Consider the following 17039-nt stretch of genomic DNA (forward strand, 5'->3'; position numbering starts at 1 on the left):
ACTGCAAAAGTCTTTCTTTGCTTTTTACTAAAATATATAATTAATGAATTATACCAATACACCTAGGCATACGTGTGCTATTGTAAAGGTTATTTCTGAAATGAATCTTCATGCAAATTTGACAACATAACATGTATGTAATACTAATAGTCCTAATTGTGAACCTTTTGCGCCGGCTGTCGAGCAGTAATTCAGTATGCTTTTCAGTGATATACAGAATATGCATATTATGGTTATTCTAAGTATGCTATACTCAGAAATAAAATGTGCTAGAAATTGACTGACCACCCGTTGTGGAGTAGAATGACCAGCAAATTACCCAACCACATCGCATACGAGTACTCCATAATTCGAATACTCGAACTGCCATGCACATTGCAGATATATGAGTCGAAATAGAGTATATATGTGCTGCAGATCTACAACACATATTGGAGTGCAGCTTCTATACGGTCTGGTCATCTTGCAAACCATTTTGTGTGCTTATAGCGGAAGCTGCATGACCATATTTCATATCTGATTTCTGAACACCGGCTACTACAATTTGAAATGGTGCAAAACAGCAGCGATGGCCAGCTGCCGTGTTAGTTCACAATATCAGCGGTTCAGCAGCAGATTTGAGCAAGATACTTTTGTATGAATAAATGGTACACCGTAATACCCAATCTTCTATATGCCGATGTATAGAAGTATATTCGTATATTCCCAGATCGGACTGGTGAAACCAGTTTACACTGCATCACTTGTACAGCACAACATCTCGTTAGACTGACAGTGATCGTTTCATTTAAGATTTACATCGGTTCTGTCTTCTTGTGGAAAGCGATCGCTGGCCAGCATCTCGTCAAATTTTTCCCCTTAGATGACGTTTTTGAAAGCGTGCTAAGTTGGTTTGTTTTCTTTAGTATGAAGTGTCACTACTGTCCGTCACGATGTTCTAACTGGATCATTTGATAATGCATACAGCAGCGTTAAGTGAAAATTAACTAATCAGTCAAGAAGAAATTTAATCTTCTTTATATGGACAAATTGCGATCTGCCGGCAACGTGTACCATTAGACCTACCGGTCGTAAAAGTGGACACCAGACAAGGTTCATTTGGTAAGTCGACGAACTCTGTAGAAGCAACTATTTGACGTTCAATACTTTATTGGATACTCCCACATAAGTCTGTATATTGCTAAAAAATAATTGTGAAAAGTGGAGTGTCACAGCAAAAAATGCCGACTAGGTTAAAAGGTTAAAATAGTTATCCTTGGACAGTCCACAGTATGAAATTCACAAATAACTGTATCGTACGCGCGATTCTGCAGTGCCGGTACAGGTAAATTAAGAGATTGTTTTCTTTGTCTTGGCAAAAACTGGATACATTACAGCTGTTTTAATAAAGGGCTGATTATTGTTAAATGCAACCGGCAGGTGGTCAATCAGATAGGATTGTAGTAGATGGATGTAAAATATATTTAAATTGCTATCACATATAAACTTACGATCGAGCAAAGTGACCATTATATGGGCAACCGCGACAATTTTGGTATAAACAGCGTACTTCACTGCACACTTTTTTAAAAATTTTATGATAAATCAAATTGTTCGTTTTTTCCATGCAGTCCACGCCTTAACAAAATGTTACGAATAGAAGTATCGATTTTAGCGATAAAAAGTTTGTTGCAAATATATGCAAACATAATACAGTTGAGTACAACAGAGCTGAAGATTATGCAACCGGCGCGAATCCGTAACCTTTAGCTAGAGCCCGCACATGCTCTTACTACAAGAGCTAAAATTTGGTTTTGAAATTTGAAAGGGGTTGGGCAGTTTTTATTGACAAGGAAAAATTTCCCATCTGCCAAGTAGGAATGCCCCATGCATAGTTCCCTTCTTCGTCTCGTTCTCATTTCGCATAACAATAGTCGAACTGCGGCAAATGCTTAATTCATCGTTGCATTTATCTTGCGACCAGTTGTCACACATGGTCAGTTTTCTAGCTCGAATAACTATTGCCATCACAATGACATCTGCGAGTTTACTTAAAAATTATTTTCACCACTCGTTATGGCGAGTCATATGAATGTACTACCATAATTATAATGATGCGAATTAACAATACGCAACAGCGATGCGCACCGCCGAACGGTATGATGACCAAGATATCCTAGTGACTGTCCATCTGGCTTACAATATTAATATTAACGCAAAGCCAGAGTATATATTTAGGGTAGCTCATTAAAAAATAGTTTTCCCAATTGCAAATACTTTGTCCCACATCACTGTAATCGCGTTCCAGATGTGGTCATTCGTCTGGGATTTATTCGTAATATTTTATTGACAAGATAGTCACATGCAACCATCATTTTCGCAATATAGCTTAACGGGTAGTTTTGATGATTCTGACCTCACGTTGGGTTAGTGGTCCCGGCAATTGTGTGCTTAACGATAAGCGAACGTGTCTGCGTGTCGTCAGTATGCAATTAATATTGCGTCGGATCTGTCAGTTGGCGAATTCTTTTTCATTATAACATTCGCCAGCTCCACTAATCAGTACCATAAACCGATCATCGTCAATCATCCACTGGGCTACCGCATAAATTACACTTTGTGACTGTGAGGTATGTGTACAGTGGGCAGTTGCCACGGAGCGATCGAGTAAGTCATTTATAATACCAGGGCATTGTTGTCATATTATCCTCGCGATCGGCGGCTGCAGCTTGGAATTGGGAAGAGCAGTGCTGCGCAGCACAACTGCCGTCCCGACCGGTTTTTCGTGATAAATGAAGCTGTTAATTGGCTCGTGGCCTTAAGCAACTTACTGCCTTGATCAGTTGGAGCCTGAATTCCTTTTGTACCGGGTCATAATAGATAAATTTGTACAAGACAACAATAGTTCTTATCAACTGTTTCTCACAGGAGACAATGGCTGTTTGTTCTAGTCAATATCGCAGTTTGTCCGGTTGAGTGTGTGGACTAGCTGTATGATACCTACTGGCTACTGGTACTTTCTCAGCTTCCGTATGCCTTTGTTGCGCGCAGTATTTAGGAATGTAAAGAAACTCAACCGGACATGTTGTTTTTTTGTGTGACCTTTGCTGTTTATCATGTTTTTGGAATGTCAAATGCCTTGAGGGGACAGTGTCCCGTTGCACAAGACAATAAATTAACTACTCCATTAAATACTGCAGTTGCCGTCGAATACTAATGCAAATACGTTACCAATGGATATTTTTCAACTGTTTTGTTCATCATGTCGAGTTGTCTACCAATCTCGAACCAGACAAGCAATAAACAACTATTTGAAATAAATGCAGTCTGCAGTTACGAATTAATATGTTTGAATATTATAAATTTACGTTCGGCACAACATGCATTTTGTTAACTGTGTGAAAATCAGAAAAAACCGCCGATATTATCAAGTCGATCGGTCAAGGTACTAGTAAATCTCTGTAACTTGGGTGACTTTTGCAGTTTATTATGATGGTGTGTACGTTTACGTTTATAATCTAGCAGAATATTTGCTAAAAGAAACTAGGTTAAAAGTACGAGATAGTCATATAAAAAATTTTTTCATTGTAAACGTTAGCAAAAGCGGCGAACACGCTAGCTTGTGGATGTTTGCTCAAAATTACCACGAGAAATCTATTGATTGGCCATACAGCATTGATTAGAACAAATGCAGTGGGACCACTTTCTGGCCAAATCCGACACAGTTAATCCGAGAAAAAACATTTCATGCCGTCCTTAATCAAATTTACAGATGTTCTTTCCTTGTGCTAAACGCAATCTTTTATGCACAGACTTCCTCTGCAGCCTATGCCTTTATCGACAGGCGCAGCTATGAAATAAATCAGACTTGGTTATGTATTGATTTTTTTCGGGGGATGTTTTACACTCAAGCTAACTCGTTTATTACCTTATCCCGCACAAAGAACGACGAAGAAAAAGGAAGAAAAGACTTGTGTGAATGGCGAGCGAGGTCGTTGCGATGACCCAGTGCAAATTAAGTTAGTGTTACACTGGGTTACAGCGGCATTGCCGGGCGCACACGTACAGTGATGTAATCTGCTATCGCTGCGGGAAGCCATGATCCCGGCTTTTCCTGTTGATCTGTCCAAGCGATGGTTTTCGTTACAAAAAACGTTGTTGACTTCTCTACAACATCTACAGTGTCTGACCGTATTGCACTAACTGCAACACATTAGTTAATGCGATATTACACAATAATTACAAGCACTCGAAGTCCGATTCGAGCTACGTGAAAACACATATATTGCATGTGTCACTTTTTATAATATTGTACTACAATGTTATGAAATCGAACGTACTTTTACTCATTTGTCGAGCATCGTTCCTCATAATTTTCCAAAAGCAATTCACAAATACTTACCTGTTAGTTCAATAAAAATTCTAGTCGAATAAAAATATAAATCCATATTTATTCATGGTATTAAATTTTTAGGCGGAAATTTATTTCAAAATACTAACTAGCGAGCACTTATAAAACAAGCAAATTTTCGATCGTTGTTAGAATGAATACTAGCGTTCGGCATCTTCCCTGGAAGTAGTTCAACCACCCCCATCTTTACCATTGCATTTAATTTCAAATGGATAACAACATACAGTCAGGTATAATTTCACGCTGATCAGCTTGTTATTGGTGTCTGTTCTGCCAGAGGAAGTCAAAAGAGGATTCGAAGCTGGCGCAGTAAATCCCTATGATTTCGCAATTCTCCGGGTTAGACTCATTTATAACAAAGTGTGTCGCCGTGTTGTACAAGAGCATTTAAATCAATAACGACCAGTTACCAACACACCAGCGGCATATGCTGCATCATAGTTTGCTCCTTATAGCACGCAGTACTGTGATCGTTTTACGGCAGACGGCATGGGGATTTCCAGATTCCTTTGATCATGACTTGCATGAGGGGCATCAAATATCGCCTGACAGGTCATGAACACTTAAAACAGTCCATGTATTTTACGTTTTCCTAGGAATAATAGCAATGTATATAGCTAGTGTAGCGGCGTACGCACAGTATCATCGATTGTTTTATTTTTGCGTGGTGCGGCATATAAAACTCTTGATCTCATTTTTCAATTGGTCAAGTTCGTGTTTTCGTTGGCTGTTATACCGAGTGATATTTGCATTTTTGTTATGGCTACGTCGTCAGTATTCTGACGGAAGGATCTGCTCGGATAAACTCAATTGATTTTCATATACATTCTTCGCGTGGGTGTTTACCGCATCTGCATTAATATTATAAGGAATGTGTGTCAAGCGTCTACAACGGCTCTTCTGGAGCTTGATTATTTCTCGTGAATGAAAAATGCCATCCCAGGTGAGATACAACTAGGCCTTTTTCATTTCATATATTGCACTGGTATTGATTATTAAATGGAGTGCTTCCGAGCGTTGGATGGGCAGTAGGTCAGTACAATACCGCTGCACCTTGCTGTAATATTACCGGCAGTCGCAGATGAAAATTGTACTCGTACTTCTGCATACAGAACACAGGTGGAAGAAACGGAATGTTGGGATCACGCATGTTACATAGATATAAAATGTAAAAAATAATTATACAGTGATTAAGCTTAGTAACAGTTTTTAACGGCAAGGAAGCTCCTATGACAGGAAGCTGTTTTATTAAAGCTCCTATAACAAACTTCTATAATTGCAAACTCTTTTGAATATATAAGCACAATAAGCAAAACAGGTTGTTCTCTATTCTGACTTTTTAAAAACGATTTATTAAAATTGAATATAATTAAACATATGCAAAATGCATAAATTACATATTCTTGCTATTTCAAAATAAAGTTTATGGTAAATGCAACCTGCTTTTATAAGAGGTGTAAAAAGCGAGCAACTATATGGAAATACAGAGAGTTCTGAAATCCACCTTCAGCGTGTTTTAGCAATTCTAATTGGATGATTATGCAGATTCACCATACGGAAACAATTTGCCAGCATTACGCCATGTCATGCATGCTCTGTTCTGGTGAATAAATCCCTTGTGGTTTTAGGTAATTGGTAGATCTGTTTTAATGGACAACTGTCAGCAGACAGCGTGTATGCTTGGGACATGTTTGCGGTGGCATTTCGATTCGCACACTGTAATTATCTCCGCTAATACAATACTTCCAAATAGAGATATTCAGGTCCACTTCATAGGAGAGCACTTAGTAAAACAAATATCAAATTAGGATTATGACTAGACCTTGTTTCAATAGTGGATGCAAGTCGTTGGTCAATATCCCATACCTCGGACACTGGTCGCCTTCATAAACGTACAACAGCACATTAGATGTGTTGGATGCACTACAAGCTATGTTTCAAATAAAATAAAACTTTTTTGGTCAGTTCACAATTCGTAACAAAAACACGCAACGCAGTATCCTCCGTAGCATGACTCACCAGATGCATTACTAGGTAATCTTAACTATAATAATAAGTGTCTGACAATTAAAAGTACTTACGATGTCGAAGGAATACTTCTATGGATAATTACTGCAGTTTTATTGTGTTTTCTTACATTTTCCTATACAGTATTATGCTTACGTGCAGTGAACAGGTATGGGGTACTTTATTAATAATAACGAATTATTTTCAGAACCGAATGCGTACATCTGGCCTCCGCAATAATATTCTAATTTAACTATTTGGAGGAATCTGCTTGCGTGATTGTATCTCCAATGTCCTTAAGTGGCCCGATCATATCAATCTTTGACCGGCACAACACAACAATATTTATCGCTCTGCCGTATTGGTAGCTGAAAGCCAACCGACCGGAAATGGAAATGGCCGACGAGGAAGAACAGGCCAGTTTATCATTGTAAGTGATCTTCTTGTGCGGCTGACTAAACGACCACTCACAGTAAAACAACGGCTTCCACTGACGGACGGCAGTAGCCGCCCATGACGCTGGATAGCCATCCAGTTTAATGTACTCGTTCCCGGTACTTCCGGTCATAGGAAAATTAATTTCCTGTCCACTACACCCGCTATTAGTCTGTCCATTAATTTTCTCCCTCTACGCACTGCCTGAATGACCCTACAAATCAGCGTAAAAGCCTTAGCTCACTGTGGTTATGGTCAACATTACGGTGTTTCGCTTGCGGGTGTTCTACCTGCAATTTTTCGTAAATACTTCAACCTACAATTCTTACCAACCGAAGAAATTAACAACCGGAAAAGTAGCCCAATTTACTCTCCCGAATATTGTGCGCTTTATGTCAGACAGTGGATAATGACAGCTTGTTCACATAACGTACTAAAAACGAGGGAGGCGGCATACATGCTGTCTTTACATGTGTATTAAGAAATCGATCGAGCGGAAACCTTACAATAAATTGTGTATAATAATGCAACGACGGCCGGAGATATCCTCTAACTAACAAAATTAAACATTGTTAGCGCTTTAGTAATTCAATCATTTCTCCACGTCTCAGATGGCGCCTGTCGTGAGAACGGTATTGTTCAGTTGACCGTCGTCCGTAACTTGTTGAACACCGCAGAACTGGACATGCCAGGTGGTCATTCATTGTATGCGATGCGAGCTGGAGTATAATATTATATACGTCTATAGAGTTGGTCGGAAAGAACAATAAATATTCTGTTCTGATATGGTCGGTGATTTTTTATTTGTATTGCATGGGCACATAAAGGATGGATAATATAATATCGTCCAATATGGATAACGCGACCACCGTCACAAGATTGACCACAACCACCACTACAACAACAACACGGATTTCAAGTAAGTGTTTGCGCGAGTGCAGTATGTGTGTGTTACGTATATGTGCATGTGTAACTCGTCCAGCACGTTCCCAAATGTAATGCTATCCATTTCGGTCACGTTTTAGCCGTTTGTATATTTATGCACAAATATGTGTTTATGAATAGATTTCCTCTACATTGTGGAGCCACTGGTTAATTTCACCATTAATGCCGGGCGTGAAGCGCGACTGCGATGTAATGTCCGCGGCAGCCCATCGCCACGATTCCGCTGGTTTAAAAATGAGGCTCCGTTTGAGGGAGAAAAACGAGGCCGCATAACCATTAAGAAAGATCACGAGGGATCCAAGTATGTTTTTATGCTGGCTCATGTACACTTGAAATTCCATTCAAGTATTTACGCACATAAGTTATTCGAATATTTGTAGGATTCGCATTCGAAATTTGGATGTATCCGACACCGGTTACTATCGGTGTGAAGCTTTTAACGGGTTTGACAAGGTGGAAACTACCGGTATTCTCAAAGTTCTTATGGGTAAGCAATCTGAACTTCGTGCAAGCGTTTAATGCAGCAAGCATGCTTTATTAACAATTTTCCTTATTTTCTTCCCGCTGAATCTTATGCACTACACCAGTCATTTTAATTCATGCATATGTGCGTTGTTTACGTAAAAACATTTATCATCAACGAGAAAATCAAAATATGATATTCCCGACAACATACCTCTACATAACTATTATAATACAATACCTTGACAGGAAAAGTTAGCTTAGAGAATTTTAAATCTTGTTCATTTTTAGTGCCCGGAAAAGCTTCACTACCTCTAGATCTGGAAGAAATTGAGCATGAATATGAAGAGCCTACCCATATAACAGAGGAAACGGATAATGCATATACAGCATCCTTTAATATTCGCGCTCCCGATGTGGCCACTCCCGGTAGTTGTCAGATTTACAAAGGCACAGCCTGCATGAAATTCCTGAAAAATATTACGGTATACATTGGACATGGTCAACATCAGAATCATATCGAGGAAAGCTTACTGGCAGCCTTTGCCTCCATACCAAAACACACGGAACTGTCCACGCACTGCACGGAATATGCCGTGCCCTCGCTCTGCTTTCATATGTTCCCCGTGTGCGATGAAGGAACCACGAAAAAACGACCTAGAGAATTGTGCCGGTATGCAAGCTGCACAGCATAGACAAATTCCGATAAAAAGCATAGTAGTGTAAAACGAAATTATTTGCTTAGAAAACTAATAATTAACACAATTTGCGCAGCCGGTACCTGACATCGTAATAAACAAATTTTTTGAACCGGGTGAATTTCGTAAGTTTTCTGTTATTTAAATTGTTTTTGTATGTAGAGATGAGTGTGAACTGTTGGAATCGGAAATCTGTCGAAAGGAGTACGCAATCGCCAACTCTAATCCCATTCTAAAACAGTTCATGCCTGACTGCGATAAACTCCCCATTGAGCAATCACTGGATCATAAGAAGTGTGTACGGCTGGGTTTACGGCCCTCCAAACAGCCGGCCAGCAAAATAACCAAAGAGGAATGCTACAGTGATGATCATGGCGGCGCCGCGTATTCGGGCATGACCAAGCACTCTGTATCCGGTGGCGAATGCAAAAAGTGGGACGGCGTCCATCAACCAGATTTCGCACATCATAACTTTTGCCGCAATCCCGGCGGATTACAGTCCCGTCCGTGGTGTTTTAATGCGAAAACAGATTTGCCTGAGCCATGCAACATCCCCAAATGCGGTGAGTGTTGTCGGTTGCTTTAAGCCGGCACATACGGTTCGAATTTTTTAGGCATGCACAAAAAGATGCCAGTATTCAGCGGCCTTTATTAATTCAGAAGATTTTGAGTAATTTATTATATGTGCACTAAAAAGGCAGATAAAACAGACAAACCTTATATTGCTTTAGAATGCCTGAAAGTATAAATTTCTACTTCGCGTATTTTATTTTTTGATTTCTGTCTCGTTATGCGTAATTATTTTGACTATAGTACTATTCATACACACACATTAAATAGAAAAATATCTTAGCTTTCTTTATATCTTATAGAAAAATACCTTTATATGTTATAAAAAAAATTTGATCAGAGAAAAAACTCTAATTCCCATTGGATTGCAGTTACGCCGTCCACGGATGATATTCCCCTCAGCCTTCTGTACATAATTATCGCCTGTGGAGCACTGTTATTCTTGATCGTCTTGATTTCCCTGCTCGTGTGTTGGTGTCGGCGACGTGCGAAGAAGAATGAGCGCAAAGAGGCTTTTAAAGCCAACATTAAAACCAATCCGCTGGAATTGAATGCCCTGATTCCCAAATACCAGATCCATGGACACGTTCCGGAAATCCAGATGAGCAGTTTGCGCTTTATGGATGTTATGGGGGAAGGCAGTTACGGCACACTGGTCTACGCTGGACATTTGACAACGGAAGGCGGCCCCAAAACGGTTATCATTCGTCTGCTGAAAGAGACCGGCACTGTGAAAAACAAACAAGATTTCCAAAAAGAGGTAATACTCTTAACATTACCTAGTATTGTCTCGAGAATTTTTAATATTGCCTATTGCGTATTCTGAACAGTTAGAAAAATTACTATAATGTAACCCGAACAATTATATATAAAAATAGCGCATTGTTATTGCCTTAGTGGTAATTAATGGTTGAATGATTGGCGTTACGTGTGACACTGTTTTTTTGCAGTTGACTCAATGGGTCGATTTCCGGCATCCTAATGTGACGGCTTTGATTGGCGCTCATACTGAACGGGATCCCTTTTTCATGGTCTTTGAGCACACACTTTTAGGCGATATGCACGAATACGTCCTGGAAACATTAAATAACAGGTGAGGAAGCCGCCCGTGCACAAACATTCACAACAAAATACACCAGTTAATCGCATATTTCCAGAAGCGTTACGAGTACGAAGCACCTGGACCCGGGGTCGTATGCGGAAAATCTGCACATGGCCACGCAAGTAGCCGCTGGCCTGGAGTATTTAGCGGCCAACTGTTTCGTGCATAAGGATGTGGCGGCTCGCAATTGCTGGGTATATGAAGACGGCCACGTTAAAGTCGCAGATTACGGCATTGGACCAACGCGCTATCCAGAAGATTATTCCAGGTGCCAATCATTATGCAATAGTTAAACAGTTTTGTCAATAAAAATTAGATGAAGAAACGTTATAAAATGCGAATAAAGCATAGTGCTCCTGATTCATTACCCGCTCGATAACGTTTTGAGTAGTGACCTTTCGCACATGAACCGTTTGATTAGTCCTCCAACTGCTTATACTGTAGTGGATACATATTTTGTGTTGAGCTAGAGTGTAGACTGACAATTACAACGTATTTCCTGGTTAAATTATTGCTTTGTCAGTTAAACACAAGTGACAGTTTCGCAAAGTTAATACTGATCTTTGTATAGACTTCAGAATCACATCTTGCCAGTACGCTGGATGGCCGCCGAATCAATCAATTACAATCAAATCACCCTGCACTCTTCCGTATGGTCGTTTGGTGTGCTCATGTGGGAGATTTGGTCGGAAGGTCGTCAACCGTACTTCGGTTGCTCACTGCAGGAAATCCTGCAGATGATCCGCACTCGCCAGCTCCTTCCGCAGCCCGATGACTGTCCGGCTCACATTTACGCTCTCATGGTGGAATGCTGGCATGAGAACGCTGTACGCCGTCCTAGTTTCAAGGAGCTGCACCAGCGCCTGTGGAACTGGGAGCGGGGCCGGGTGGGCCCACTGTCCGGTGGGGATCTGAATAATTCCGGTCGCAGCCGCAGCACCGTGAGCCAGCACAGTAGCAATGGGCCCAGCAATAACACCGGATCAACCCACATCAGCAACGGATTTCCCATTGCCAATACGGCACAGTTCAACTTCGCGGCACCCATAATCCCCAGCTCACCTAATGTTGTCAGCAAATTCTCCACGGATCCTCGACGCCAGATGGGCACGCAAACCGGCGCTAACAGTATTATTCCTCCTTCACCGCTGCTACGCAATTCGTCTGCGCTCAATACACCGCAGTTTCGCGGACCACGCTTCGTATCCGCCTTGCCGGCATCGTCGCAGCTGCATTCGTTCAACATCGACAGGACGACCAACCTGTAAACCTTTTTTTCTGGTTTCTTACATTTAATAGCGATTTTCTGAGTCCCTCCTGTTTTGTTTGAGAAAGAACACGCAATCGATACAAGACTGAAAATACAAAATTTATAAACAGGTCCAATGTATACTATTATTGACTAGGAAGATTATTCCTTGGTTAGTCACATGTCATTGTGAAATCCCAAGTTGAAAGTAACAATCACGGTCCGGGTTGCTTATAAAAATAAACCAAATTGAAAGAAAGATCACTGCCTTAAAGATCTCGACGATCCGCGAGGGGAAGATATACGATAAGCACTGGCAACGGAATTCTGCGCACGAGTCGACGGATTAACTGGGGGCCCAACAGCGTTTCGCTGAGTATCGAGAAAGGTCGACGGTTTAGAACGATCATCCGCAGATGTCCCAAATAGACACGTATAACTCCCTTGTTGTGCCAATTTCAGTTCCTGTAAATCGAAAAAAGAAACTCCAGCGACCAGTAAGGTACATCAAAATGAAGGGTTACCAGTTTCGCACCAACCATCAAAATAACAGATTTACATTAAGTACACGTACGAGCACAGATACAAACATTGTACAATAAATAAGTACCGAAATATACGAGGTTTTCGTCTTGACTGTACGAGTGCGAACAGCTTTTTGTATATTAAACATTCAAAGAATGCGACTATACAATCCAACCATAAAAAAAGCTAGATCGGTTTCAATATAAAAGATATTTTAAAGAAAATTTTAACAAATCTTACCCTTTGGTACCACGCCGCAGTCATCATTTCCTGCTGCCTTGAGTAATGGCGACGCAAGAAATCCACTTCCCGCTAAAAATTACAATCGTTTCAGTTTAAGAGTGCTAAGTAGGTTAAAAACACGTGCTATCTCTGCTAAAATTACAAACATCTGATACCTCCAAAGTCCTAATATGTTCATCGCGTTGCGCTAGAATCTTATCAAATTCTTCGTTGCCACCTTCTGCTCCTTGCTGGATGTCATCTTGCTGACGCAACGAATATATGTTGTGCTGCAAAAATTAATCAGTTTTTCAAAATGGCTGTGGTCAGTTTTCACACATACTCATACTGAGCGAAAGTGAGAATGCTCACCTCCAGTTCTTTAATGCGCTCTTCTTTTTCCTTCAAAATTTTACCAACCTCAGATAATTCATCATCTTTAACGCCGTTTAACATTTTGCCGTTTGGCTTTATCTCGAGCTCGGTATCTGGTCCGTCTATTTTTATCCCGGATTTTTCAAGGGCATTTTGCTCCACTCGCTGCTGTTTGAGTAAGTCCAGTTCATTTCGGAGCTGACTGTTTTCTGCTTGGAGTTTTTCTCTAAAAAAAGAGTTGCATGAAATATTTTTGTATTCAAAGGTATTATTAAGCAGGCTTAGAGATAAATACTTCTGAAAGGAAGCCCTGCGCACTCATTACCTGGAATACGATGATTCCATTTCAAATGAAAGGCTGTCATGCAAAGGAACGAAGCCGCTTTCGGAATCTTGTCTTGTCATTCCCTTCTCTGACTCTAGTAGCTATAAATTTTTTATCCAATTAGTTGACCGCCAACATTGCGTAAAGACGCTTCAACTGTCAAAAGCGACAGGTTAACCTTGTTGCGGCGATCCAGCTGCAAAATCTGATCTTGAAGATCTTGGATTTCCTGTTGAGCAGCCTGTAGCCGCTTTTGTGTTAACTTGACGTTTTGCTGCTGGTCATCCATGTCTTTGTTCCGTTGGTCAGACGCGGCAACCATGACTAAAACCCTCGAAATTTCCTATTTCAAAAAAATTAAACGAGGGAATCAGTCAAACAAGAAGAGATCTTCAAACCTTGTCAAAACATATTATGGCTTGGAATACTGAATTAAAACGAAATCCATTCCTGCTTACGCATCGATCGGAAAATTATAAAATAGTACGGTTCCGCACCTGCTCTAAATCGGAGTTCTTTTTTGCCAGCTCGTTGTTCCTGCTCTCTGTACTTTTTAAACGCTCCCGAATGTCTCCGATTTCATCTAAGATAATAATTAATACCATTCCCACAAAATATTCTCTGGGACAAAGATATCAGTGCTCACGGAGCACATACCCATTTTTCGTCGGTACATTTTCGCTTCCTGCTCAAATTTTGACAAGGAATTTGCTGTTTGCTTCCATTCTTCCAGCTCATCTCGTAATTTGTCCGCTTCGGCAGTCCGCCGTTTGGACTGCTCCCCGTCAACTATGGCTGTTGCCAGTTGGTCCTGCAGCTCGTCGCAACGTGCCCGGTATTCATCGCGCGCTGTCTCGAGTTTGGTCACAGTTTCTTGAAGTATTCTGTTTTCGTTTGTCAGCGTTGAAATTTTCTTGTATCCAGGAGATCTATGGTAATAAAACGAGTCGACATAACCCGCGATTCCGATCATTGTTGCAGCTACCACACCAGAAACGGCGAGGCTTATCTTATAAAACTGACAAAGGAAAACTTCGTTCTTACAGTCAATATTATGTCACAACAGCATTATCCCGAAACGTCAAAAAAATTAGCAAACTACCATGCTGACTCCGACCCTTATTAAGTTGACGAAATCAAACTACTTTCACACAAGAAGCCGCGGTACGCACTGGACTGGTCAGTGTGTTACAAAACATACCGCTCATTTTCAACGTCACTAGCAAGGTCCAATTCATTCTTCAGTCGAGCATTTAGCATGAGCAACTTCTTCCTCTCGTCATTTAACTGGTTAACCTAAATGATAAGACAAGGTACAATCTTATCTGCATCACATACCAATATGATAATCTTACGCACTTCACTGCGTAGCGAACCGCATTTCTCACACCAGTCCAACACATCCACTTTAGAGTCCACCGGCTCCGGTGTCACTAAAGTATCGCCAGCGTTCTCCACAGGCATAATTTCCATAATGGCTTTAGAAATCACAAGGGCTACTTCGGGATTAAGCGTGCGCATGTCGTTAATGTATTCTAAAGGAAAACATTTTTTACAACTCTGAAAATCACGAGGAACGTTACAATAATTATATGCACTGCTTACGCTCTTTATCTGGACACACAACGGTGCAGACCAAAACAAGCTGAAGAATTCTCGTTAACGCCGAAATACCACCTTCCTCAACTAAAACACGGAAGAAAAAAAATTTCAAACTGACATGTACCATGATATCATCCCAACAGGTAATACACCTACTATCTTCCGTGATTCTCTTTACACTTTCATCGGGAAGGAGAGAACTTTTCCGGTTCTGTCTCTTATCGGAAATATATTCTAACATGCGATCCTCAAGGTCCCGGAGAAAAAACAACTGCAAGCAACTAGTATCGTTAATGATTGTAAATTTACTGGCAACCGTAACACGAGAGGCAGATCTGCGACAAAAATAAATGTGATGACGAATTCAACATAGGACAAGTTATTCTTCAAATAAAATGCTATCGCAGCATTTGTGATCTATCCAACCAATACTCGTACCTTAAAATGGTTCATCAATAATATTACAGAATACAGAGTATACACACTTTTTCTCATTTCGGAAATTCATACTAGTGATCAGTGATCACTAGTATGAATTTCCGAAATGAGAAAAAGTGTGTATAGTATGGTATGGTTTGCTGGATGAGTATGGTTTGCTGATCACTAATCAGCCAACCATACTCATCCAGGATACGAATACAATATACCCATAACTTTTATTTTTCATCAGTTAATAAGTAAAAGAGCAAAAGTATCGAGATGATTTTTTAAAACGAAACTTACTTTGTCTTCCATGCTAGCAGGAACACTAATGCTTGAAAAAAATTCGCTGTCTCTAAAACAAAAAAAAATCCAACTTGTATTCCTCGTTCGACCGCGCAAAAAACCATCAAAAAATATGGGATGCATATACCTATCATTCAGCAAATCAGCCTAACACGTTTACACAGGTGAAAAATGCTCTGCAATTTAGTACACAGACTACAGTTCCATCAAGAGCTTACACAGACTCCAACATCTCCACAAAAGCTTCTCCATCCAAAAGATCTTCCACGGACTCGCACTGCTTCTGAAGGGCCAGAGTCTGAAACTACATAAAAGGCACTTATAAAAATAACAGAATAATTATAAATCCTATTCGAAGTCAGCTGAACTGGGAAAACGTCATTTGCAAACAGCAGACTGTCACCATAAACGTGTCTATCGCAAGTTCGTAACCCCTAAATTATAAATATATTCACAAACATTTCGTTTTATACGTGTAACACAGGATACGATCTTACCCATCGGAATAACTGTGCACCATCCTCTTCCATGTCAAGCCGCAGTATATTCCCGTCCACTTCGCTCATTGTGGAATACTACTGTTGTATATTTTTTAGATGCACAGAATTGACAGAAAGATTCAATGTTACCACAGGTATTCCAGTAGCTTCAGGCAGCTGAAAGTGCGTTATTAGGCTGTAAAGGCAAATTTCCTGAACTAAAATAAGTCGTGCAGACTGATTTATCAATGAAACTTCGGCAACGAAAGTTTTTAAGTTTGGCAACCTTGCAATGGTGCTCGCAGACGAGCAGCAGCAGCACCACTTCCGTAGAATATTATAATATATGTATTTACGTTATCCGGTAATGGTATCGCACAGACTCACAGTTGTCCATCTGTTCTCGTGACGTACTTACTACCTGCTGTATGACATCGACATAATTGTAGCACCTCGCTTTGCTCGGTGCAGAATGTAGAAGTAGAACAGCACTAATTTATACTCAAAAGCTGTTGACGAAAACAATAATTTCAACAGAATAAAAATTCCAAAAACATTCCAATAGTATAAAACCACGTTTTACAGTACTCACTTCAAGTAAATTACTTGAAATCAAGTAAGTATATTTTTTCCTATGATTTTTCCAGTTTCCACCGTCCGAGCCGACACAGTTGCAATATAGACACTCATACAGTACTTAAAATTTTGCGTCCTATGAGCTGATGCCGGCTACATTACGGAAACAAATATTCAGTTTAAAAACAATGGAAATTTATTGTAAAGCAGACACCTACGTACATATTAAATCTGCAAAAGTGCAAATCAGTGCAGTAGCGTTCTACGTCACAGCTAGCGCTTAGCGTTAAAGCGGTGGACGGTTATATTGATTTTTTTAACCAGCTTCCGATGTGGTAACAGTTCAAGCGT

At 40.3% G+C, this 17039-nt stretch overlaps 2 protein-coding genes across 5 annotated transcripts; one reads left to right on the plus strand and one right to left on the minus strand.

Moving 5' to 3' along the window:
• The first annotated feature begins 822 nt into the window (after window positions 1-822).
• Window positions 823-12283, plus strand: LOC129590804 (tyrosine-protein kinase transmembrane receptor ROR2-like). 3 transcript variants are annotated; one of them, XM_055486186.1, is made up of 11 exons: window positions 823-1101; window positions 6606-6827; window positions 7660-7751; window positions 7898-8078; window positions 8158-8264; window positions 8531-8912; window positions 9100-9500; window positions 9879-10267; window positions 10458-10600; window positions 10665-10877; window positions 11181-12283. In XM_055486186.1, the coding sequence occupies exons 2-11, from the start codon at window positions 6787-6789 to the stop codon at window positions 11875-11877; spliced, it is 2646 nt and encodes an 881-aa protein (XP_055342161.1). In that variant the 5' UTR covers window positions 823-1101; window positions 6606-6786; the 3' UTR covers window positions 11878-12283. The 3 variants fall into 3 exon arrangements, with proteins under 3 accessions (XP_055342161.1, XP_055342160.1, XP_055342162.1); XM_055486185.1 differs by lacking the exon at window positions 823-1101 and adding an exon at window positions 4808-5333; XM_055486187.1 differs by lacking the exon at window positions 823-1101 and adding an exon at window positions 6410-6424.
• Window positions 11966-16453, minus strand: LOC129590805 (protein Hook homolog 3-like). 2 transcript variants are annotated; one of them, XM_055486190.1, is made up of 15 exons: window positions 16131-16453; window positions 15852-15937; window positions 15631-15682; window positions 15064-15178; window positions 14911-14991; window positions 14665-14840; window positions 14507-14601; window positions 13963-14234; window positions 13803-13888; window positions 13484-13648; window positions 13306-13406; window positions 13026-13206; window positions 12782-12895; window positions 12624-12695; window positions 11966-12323 (listed from the first exon to the last, which is right to left on the minus strand). In XM_055486190.1, the coding sequence occupies exons 1-15, from the start codon at window positions 16197-16199 to the stop codon at window positions 12120-12122; spliced, it is 1869 nt and encodes a 622-aa protein (XP_055342165.1). In that variant the 5' UTR covers window positions 16200-16453; the 3' UTR covers window positions 11966-12119. The 2 variants fall into 2 exon arrangements, with proteins under 2 accessions (XP_055342165.1, XP_055342164.1); XM_055486189.1 differs by having other exon boundaries at window positions 12978-13206; window positions 16131-16452.
• Window positions 16454-17039: the final 586 nt, after the last annotated feature.

This window comes from Paramacrobiotus metropolitanus, unplaced genomic scaffold, assembly GCF_019649055.1.
Source record: "Paramacrobiotus metropolitanus isolate TYO unplaced genomic scaffold, Prichtersi_v1.0 Parri_scaffold0000042, whole genome shotgun sequence".
In the NCBI taxonomy this organism is placed as follows: Eukaryota; Metazoa; Tardigrada; class Eutardigrada; order Parachela; family Macrobiotidae; genus Paramacrobiotus; species Paramacrobiotus metropolitanus.